The 9,416-nt window shown below is 42.8% G+C and overlaps 1 protein-coding gene across 8 annotated transcripts in view; it reads left to right on the top strand.

The window, feature by feature from the left end:
* NR1H4 (nuclear receptor subfamily 1 group H member 4) overlaps positions 1-9,416 on the top strand; it is a 112,682-nt gene that overhangs the window by 37,758 nt on the left and 65,508 nt on the right. For 3 of the 8 annotated variants that reach the window (XM_045292463.1, XM_004700363.2, XM_004700362.2), the window contains exon 1: positions 2,376-2,484. The exons of the other annotated variants lie outside the window; for them this stretch is intronic. In XM_045292463.1, the coding sequence (XP_045148398.1) occupies positions 2,376-2,484 (109 nt within the window). Of the gene's footprint in view, positions 1-2,375; positions 2,485-9,416 lie in introns of those variants that run through there. 8 annotated transcript variants of the gene reach the window in all.

Below are 9,416 nucleotides of genomic sequence, written 5' to 3'. Positions count from 1 at the left end.
TATCGTGCTAATGAACAATATTGAAAGTACTATAGAGTGGCAAAAGAACACACAGATCTGTCTTGGAAGAAGTATAACCAGAAAGCTCCTTAGGGACCAGGATGATGAGGCTTTGTCTCAGGTATGTTGTACATGTTATCAGGAGAGATCAGTGCCTAGAGAAGGGCATCCTTCATGATAAGGGGTTGGGGCAGCAGAAAAGAGGAAGACCCTCGGCAGATCGATTGGCACAGTGGCTGCAACTATGGGCTCAAATAGGAGACCCCTTGTGAGTGTAGTGCAGGACTAGGTGGTGTCACTGTGAGCTGGAACTGCCTGGACGGCACCTAAACAACAACAGAAACAACATCTCTACGAAGCCAATGTCCACTGAACAGCATATAGACTGCCAGAGAGACCAGCACGTTAAGGGTGGTGGGATATTGCCTCCGTTACTTTGGACGCATTATTTAAAAAGAGCAATTGCTAGACAAGGACATTCTGTTTGTAAAGGGTGAGCAAATATGAGGGAGATCCTCCGAAAGATGAATTGGCACAGTGTCCATTCATAACATCGACCAAAACAGACCAGGGATCATCAAGAAGGCTCAGGATCATGCAGTGTTTTCTTCGGTGATACACAATGGGCATGGGTTGGAGCTGACCCAACTGCTAACAACAACAACAACAACAATAGCAACAATACTTACATATCGCTACAGAGTACTTGAACTGGGGCTAGTGTGACTGAGGAAACAACCCTAAGCGAATGAAATTTAAATTTAAATAACTATGCGTGCCCATGTAGACAATCCAGATCAAAATGAAAAAGCAACATAGTTTCAGAGAAAAAATAACAATGCAGTCTCTCATCGGTGGGATAGAAGCAATCAAAGTTTGTATGAGAATATACCACATTAATTTCACCCAGGAATAAAGACTTCCCGTTTTGTTTTGTTTTTGTTGTTTTTTTTTATAGAGACTATGTGGAGGGCAAAGATAGGCTCGCTTATTTTAGAAAAACTCAGCAAAGAATTCTGGAAAGAAAAGATTCAGAGACATCTTTGTGGTTCCTATCTTTGTGTGCGCGTGGTGGAGGAGGTAGCCATTGATCTCTTCTGTCCAAGTCCTCTCAAGAGGAGGATTGCTCCGGGCTTCTGAGAGAGGAGAACAAGACAGAATTACAGTGAGAATGGACAGCTGCTTTGCTAATGGCAAACTGAAGTTCATCAATAGATCACCACTCTTTTTCTCTTTCCTGGAAACCTGGGCAAAAGTACCTTAGCATTTTAACCACGGTATTTTTGAGTCAAAAGACCTGGTTAAAGTACCAGTGTCATCCTTACTCCCTGTGGAACTGCAGACAAACCACCAAACCTCCCAGGGGCGCCTGCTCTCCTTTGTGAAATGGAGTGGAAGACTAGGGCCATCGCTTTCCTTGAAGAGGGCAGGTGAGGAGCAAATCAGATAGTACTGCGGAGCTGCCTTGTTCTAGCAATGGCTTGAATGTTTATATACAGCACCTCGGTCTTTTTAAAGTGCTTTCACAATTCTTATCTGATTTTACCTTCACAACAGGCCTCGGAAGGGAGTAGAGCAGGAAGGATTATCTGTGATTTACCATCTGTTCATAAAGACAAATGGAAGCCCAGAGACCTGCCGAGGGTTACACAGAGCAACTGGTTGCATGGTGCCTGGCCTCAGCTATGAGCCGTCTGACTCCTGTTCTAAAGGAAACAGCCAACAGATACAGGCTTGATACCTTGCAGTTATGCTGTAGGCCAAAAATGGAATTTATTCTACTCTAAGCAATCCACCATGTGTTCCAAATTCAGATAATCCTACCACTCATAGAATGAGAATAGGCAGCTGCTTACAGTGCTAAGGATTTTGTCAATGTTATATCCTTTGAATCTTATAATAACTCTAGGAAGTTATTCGGTTATCAGGCCCATTTTACAGATGGGGCAACCAAGGCAGACACGTGTCCATAATCCACAGAGCTAGTGAGTCGTGAGAGCGTTTGGCTCCAAACCCAGCTTACTCAATCTCCAGGGTCCACAATGAACCATCATGCTTCGATGACCCTTCCGGATGTCACTGAATTCACATTCTGAAGCCATTTGAGAGGAACAGATATGGCCCATGACGTGGAATCACCCCAAGTCCCCTTTCAGAGCCACTGGACAGAAACCTACTCTCCGAAAGTGTTCCCCGAAAATGTTGATCTAAGAGACTGGTTTCCAGCTTACTAGGCAATTTGGCATCAAGGCCTTTTCTCATAAACATTTACAAATACTCTGCTCTGTAATGAAGTTAATCAGTAAACCGCATAACCTCTGGCCTCTGTCACTCCTCACCTAGTCTCATTTTCAGTTGCTGTGAATAAGCTAGGAATGGTAATGCAGTTTCAGGGGCTAGAAACGCCAACCCAAAGCAGTCCTCACCATAGCCACGCAGCCCCAGGATTGGCCGTGGAAGAGATGGGCATGAAGCCTGCGAAAGGTAGGTCATGGCCCCTGCTGGCCTGGCTCCCCCAGAGGGACTGAGGGACTCTGAGGGGCTTCCAGGGGCAGTGACAGCAACAGAGCCCTGTCAAAGATGGCTGACCAGACCCAAAGACTGGGAGTGAGAGATCTGAGGATGTTTTGATAGGATTCTAGAAGAGCTGCTAATGGCACCGCGACGGAGCACGGGGTTGCTCACCACGAGGTTGATGGTTCAAACTTATCAGGGGGTATGCATGAGAAACGTGTGACAATCTGCTTCCGTAAACATTTACAGCCTGGAGACCTGGAGAGACTATTGCCTTCTGTCGGACAAGGTCGCTATGAGGTTTGCTTTTTGGAGTTGTGTGTTTTTGGGTTTTTTTGCTGTTATTGTTTAAGAAAATGAGTGTCTCGTTGGGATTAAATCTGTGTGAGTTTCCCCTGAAATTTGCCAATGGACATTATGCCAAATGAACATCACTCTTTCAAGTGAAATATTGGGCCATTCTAACTCAGACCTATGGATAGTTGAACAGACATGTAAAATACATTATTTTTTAATGCAACATTTTTAAAATTGCAAGTCTCAGGCTTGGAATTTTAGATCTTGGAAGCTATATCTAGGTTTGTGGTTATCAATAGAAACAAAAATAGAATAAAAAAGTATGAGAGCTCACCTAAGGAAGTAAGCAGACATATTACTTCATGGATATTTTATTTTGGATACACATGTGTGTATACATTGGGTCATTATTTAAGGTGTATTTCATACTATGGGTAGTGGTTATTTTTAACAGTTTTATTGGCATATGAATAATATATTATACAATTCAATAATTCAATCATATTAAGAAGAGGTGTCCAATCATCCCACAATCAAGTTTAGAACATTTCCTTATTTTTTGTACTCGTTATTATTAGCTCCTGATTTCCCTCCAACCTCCCTGCCATGTCCCCAGGAAGCCATTAATCCAGTTACTGTCCTTATGTGTAGTGGTTTGTAAAAATGGATTGAGAAAGACCAGTCTAATGAACTGGTTCTATAGCAGATTTCTCCCAATTATCTGTGGCAAGTCAGCTGAAAAGAGGGTTTGGTTTTAGGCCTAATTGCTATTCTCTGAATTAAAACATAGATAGTAGAGTATTATCCATCTTAATTTGTTCTCAAATAGAAACTCCTCTTTTAAATTTCCAATCAAAGAGAAATGCTGGTTGTTTCCACAATAATTATAATTTTGAGTACATTCTTAGCCAAGACTTGACAGCTAAGTGTTTGATTTAAGTGTAATGTTTAAAAGTGACTGGCTCCACACTTAGAAATGGAAATTGTTTGCAAGGGCAGGGAAACAAATTTCCCATTCATTGTAGTTGAATGGACATCATACTAAATATGTACTGTGTATCAGGCAGAGAGGTTAGATGCCAAGAATGAACAAAAGAGAATATAATCAATTACTTTCTGACCACCACAACCGAAATGGGCTGGATGTTTACAAGGGGTCAGGCATGATGCAGCTTGCATTCATTGTCTTAGCTCACCCTTACAATAACTTCTCTAATAGGTGCTGGATTCTCTGACCTTCTGTAAGAGGAAGGAACGGAAGCTTAAAGATGTTCCATGTCTTTCCCAAATTCTCACATCCAGGAAATGGCAACATGAGTGGAATCCAGACAAGTCCAACTCAGTCTGGTTTACTTAGTTGGTATCTTCTACTACCTCAAGTTGAGCATGGGAGATAAAGCATGTAAACAAATAAAAGTCATGTATGCTTCTGATAAGCGCTATAGTCAATGTGTGCACAGAGGCCAGGAGAGATTAATTCCACCTGTGGGAACTGGATCAAGCTTCACAGAGGAGGGAAACAGCTGACAAGGCAAGGAAAACCATGCAAAGGCCAACCCCCCAGACTGACAGATGAAACTGCGTGTGATCTAGCCACGAAACCATAGGTAGAGCTGATGATTACTTTTTTAATCCACTTCAACATGTCAGTCAACATTTCTTAAACACTGACTGTGGTTGGCAGTCAGAAAATCAAAGGACAGACTGCGTTGGACCTAGCTGCTTCAAAAGGCCTCTGTAAAGGGTTAGAAGCAAAGGTGTCATGGTGAGGACTGATGTCCCTAAGTGAAACCATTGCATTTCAGTCGCCTCACCTGCATGTGAGAGCTGGACAATGAATGAGGAACCCTGAAGAAGAACGGATGCCTTTGGATGGTGACGCTGGCAAAGAACAGTAGACAGACCACGGCCTGCCAGTAGGATAAACGCATGTATCTGGGAATAACCACAGCCAGAGAATCCTTGGAAGTGAGGATGGGGAGCGATCACTTCACATCTTTTCCATATGTCATCAGGAGAGACCAGTTTGTATAGAACAGTGGTTTTCCACCCGTGGGTCGCGACCCCTTTGCGGGTCGAAACGACCCTTTCACAGGGGTCGCTCGATTCATAACAGTAGCAAAATGACAGTTATGAAGTAACAATGAAAATAATGTGATGGTTGGGGTCACCGCAACATGAGGCACTGTATGAAAGGGCCATAGCATGAGGAAGCTGAGAACCACTGGTGAACAAAGAGAGCAGCCTTGGAAAAGTAGAGGGTCAGTGCGAAAGGTGGGTTCTCAATGAGATGGATCGACACCCTGGCTGCAAGAATGGCCTTAACCATGGCAATCACCATGAGCATGGAATAGGACTGGGCAGTGTTTCAATCTGTTGTATGTCAAGCTGCTGTTATTTAGAAACTCCTCAACGACACCTGACAACAACATGGTCAGCATTGTGCCAGGGATGAAAAAAAAGTGGAGATCATTTAGAGAACGTCGGTGCATAAGAAACTGTGAGAACACGGGGAAGTGTCGTTGTGATTTCCAGAAACGGAGTCTCTCATTTGCTTAGACAGTGGTTCTAATCACAGACTCCTGAGAGCTGCACTGTCTAATAGAGTAGTCACAAGCAGTTATTTACTTATACTATTTTTATTATTTGAAATGAAAAGAAAATTTAAGTTCACTTCCTCGGTTACACTTACCACATTCAATGACTCAATCTCTCCATGTGGTGATGGTTGCTTTTAGGGACTCCGACTCATAGAAGCCCCATGCCCAACAGAACAAAATGCTATCCAGTGCTGCATCATTCCCACGACCCCTTGCAGATTGAACTGCTATGACCCATAAGGTGTGCATTGGCTTATTTTGGGGAATAGATGTTGCCAGATCTTTCTTCCTACTCAGTCTTAGTCTGGAACTTTCATTAGATCCTGTATAGTGTCAAAGCGACACACAAGCCACTCACCCATGAGTGGTGGCTACTCTTGAGGTACATTGGTCAGGAATCAAACCTGGGTCCCCTGTTTGGAAGATGAGAATTCCACCACTCAGCCACCATCATCTGTCACCCTCCTGGCCCCCACATATTTGCATGTTGTTAGGTGCCACGGAGTGGGGTTCTGACTCATAGTGACCCCGTGAGCAATAGAATGGTCCTGGATCATCCTCACAATGGCTATAATGTTTTAGCCTATCATTGCAGCCACTCCATGCTGTTAGTTAGTACCATATCAGATAGCATAGGTATCAAAAATTCCATCATCTCAGAAACTTCTCTTCGAGGTACTGCTTTAAAGAGTGTATTGGAACCTGGAGAAAGAATTTCTATTCAGAAGAATTTTACTTCCTACGTCAAGAGTTCTCAGCGTCTCCTGGAGTCCGTCCATAGAACTCCATATAAGAACTCTTCCCTAAGCCATTATGAAGAGTTTCCTGTTATAATCTAGAATCTCCCATTTCTTTCTGATGGGGTCACCAGAAGAATGAACGAACCTAAAATTAAGTGTATCTTTTCTCCGAGTGATGTTAAAATAGAAATAAATTGATCTTTTGATCAATCATACTCTTAACCATTGAAGGTGATCTACCCTTTGACAAATCTTATTCTCAATCAGAGAAAATGCTGTATTCGTTTACTTAACACATTTCGAGCACAAACATAAGAGAAAGGCGCACTTCTCCTGCCTTTTGTATTCACAGTGTTATCATGAGAACCCAACACATTGTCCTGAGGTACCATTGAGTTGCCTCCAACCGTGTGTACCACAGCAACCCCGAGTACCCCAGAATGACACCTGGCCTGCCCCTGGGCCATCTTTACACTGGTGGGGCCTGAGCCTGTTGTTGCAATGTGTCAATGCCTCTCACTCTGGTCATTCAGGGTCTTCCTCACCACTGGCCCTTTACTTTAGCAAGCCCAGGTTCCTTTCCAGGGATCAGTGTTTCCTGATAACATGTCCAAAGTACAGGGGATGAAGCCTCCCAATCTTGTCCTGCGGTGGCTTGCGTGTTGCCGTGATGCTGACAGCTATGCCACTGGTGATCCCTTTGAGAGAATGAAACACGCAAAGGTTGGTCAGTGGTTGAAGGTCTCACAGTCAGGGAGTTGTAGAAACTGTTTGAAGTTGGTATGTGCTATCAAGTTGGCCACCACTTGTGGTGACCCCATTAACTACAGAACAAAACTTTGCCCGGTCCACACCATCCTCAGCACCCTTGCTGGGTGGAGCCCGTTGTGGCAGCCAGTGTGTCACTCCCTCTCCCCGAGGAGCTTCCTCTTGTTTGCTGACCCTCCGTGTGGCCCAGTATGATGTCCTTCTCCGGAAACAGATTCCTCCTAATGACAGATCCAAAGGACATGAGATGTTGTCTTGCCATCCTTGCCTCTACGGAGCATTCTTTCTTACCTCTTCCAAGAGAGATTTGTTTGTTCTTCTGGTAGTCCAAGTTACATACAATAAGTATTCTTCGCTTACACCATAACTCAAAGGCATCCAGTATTCTGTCTTATTATTCATTGTCCAGTTTTCACATGTTTTTGAGGCATTTGGAAAGACCCTGACTTAGGTCAGGTTCACCTTAATCTTCAAAGTGACACTTGGCCTTGTAATACTTTAAAGAGGTCTGTGTAGCAGATTTGTCCAATGTCATTTGATTTCTTGACTTCTGCTTCCATAGACATTGACTATGGATTCAAGTAAAATGAAATCCTTATCAATTTTAATCTTTTCTCCATTTGCCATGCTGTTGCTTATTGGTCCATTTGTTGTGGGTTTTTTTTTTTCCTTTTTGTTGCAGTGCAATTTATTCTCAAGACTGTAGTCTTTGATTTTTATCAAAATGCTTCACATCCTCTTCATTTTCAGCAAGGAAGTGACATGATCATATTGCACGTTGTTAATGAGTCTTCCTCAAATGTAATGAGCACTCAATGGTATTCAAAGAGAGAAGGTGTTGAGGGAATAAAAGCATCATTTTAATAACCTTGTTTATTTTTCATTTACTCTTACTCTATTTGCTGTGTTGGTGTTATATGATCGATTTCTTTCTAAAAGTTTTCCACTGTAGCATAAATTATTTCTAAGAGAGATCTGACATTGGTAGATTCAATTATCTAACTTAAGTTGCGATCCTATTATGTCTCTTGATTTTTGAAAATACTTGTTTAGTTGAAATGAAACTCAGAGACCTTAGAACCGTCATTATGTGAGAAGAAAACTACAGAGTTGCTTTGATGCTATAGAATCCAGGTTCTATCATGAGTTGATTTTGACCTTGGGCAAGTTACTTCCCCTCACTACGCCTATAAGCTGTGGGCTGTGGGCTGTGAACAACAGAGAGAAGCTGGGCTGGTCAAACTCAGAGGGTAAGATGGACAGAATGATAAAATCTAGATGTAAATTAAACTAATGTCTCTGAATTCTTTCTAATCCTATTCACCACAAAAATTGTAGTCATATTTCATTATGAAGTAGATCAGAACTTTGTTTATACTCTATCTTTTGTCTCTAATGACCTCCCATATTGTTATTCTATTTTGTGATCCAAAGACAAAGCACAGTTGCCAAAACTTCTTGTCTGTCAGCTATACTCATATGATGCCTGTCTTCTATGAACAGGTCGGCCAGAAGAGAGATAAAGGATTTTTGTGCAGATACTGTATTCTTTGTGCTCTGTCAACTCATTTTCAAGCATTTTTTCCAGCAAATATTTAATTCTAAATTCTAACGCCCATAAGAATTCTGGTGGAATAGTAGTTATGAGTTGGGCTACAAGCTGCAAGGTTGGCAGTTTGAAACCACAAGCCACTCCTCAGGAGAAAGACAAAGCTTTCTACTAGGTACAGATCCACCCTGTCCTACATGGTTACTAAGAGTCAGTATTGACTCAGTGGCAGTGGGTGTGAATTTTTGAGTTATAATGTGGTGTAGTGGTTTGCGCGTTGGGCTGCTAACTGCAAGGTCAGCAGTTTGAAACAACGAGCTGCTCCATGGGGGAAAGAGGAGGCTTTCTACTCCCCAAAAGAGTTACAAGTCAGGAAAACCCACCAGGGCAGTTCTACGTCGCCCTACAAGGTCCCTATGTGTCAGAATGGATCGATTGACAGTGAATTTGCTTTTTGTTTTTGGTTCTTGTACATTAAGCATTCAGAAAACTTTTGACAGGCATTACCTCATTTAATCTTCAATGGCAACCAAATGAGGTAGGTATTATTGCTCCTTGTTTTCTGAAGAGCCAGCAAGACTTTTAGATGCTAAATAAAGTTCCTCCTTTGTCTTATGGGGGCCCTGGGTCGGCAAATAATTAACACACTTAGCTGCTAATTGGAAGGTTGGAGGTTTGTCTACCTGGAGGCACGTTAAAAGAAAGGTCCGGCAGGCCACTGAAGGCCCTGTGGAGCACGACTCTCTTCTGACACACCCAGGGCCACTGTGAATTGGACTCCACACAATGGCACCCGACTGGCTTTGGTGTTTACTGAATCCATTCGTACAGATAAAATTCACAAAGAGTAACACGATCCCACAGTCCACCAAGCCTACCCTCTATAGCCATTACCACCCCCAGCCATTGGTTGTGCATCCCTGCAGAAGGTTGCCGTGCGTGCGTGTG

Source organism: Echinops telfairi, unplaced genomic scaffold, assembly GCF_000313985.2.
Source record: "Echinops telfairi isolate 266 unplaced genomic scaffold, ASM31398v2 ScPeMD7_2;HRSCAF=8, whole genome shotgun sequence".
NCBI lineage: Eukaryota > Metazoa > Chordata > Mammalia > Afrosoricida > Tenrecidae > Echinops > Echinops telfairi.
The sequence above is the reverse complement of the archived record's forward strand: the minus strand, read 5'-3'. Positions and strand labels throughout refer to the sequence as shown.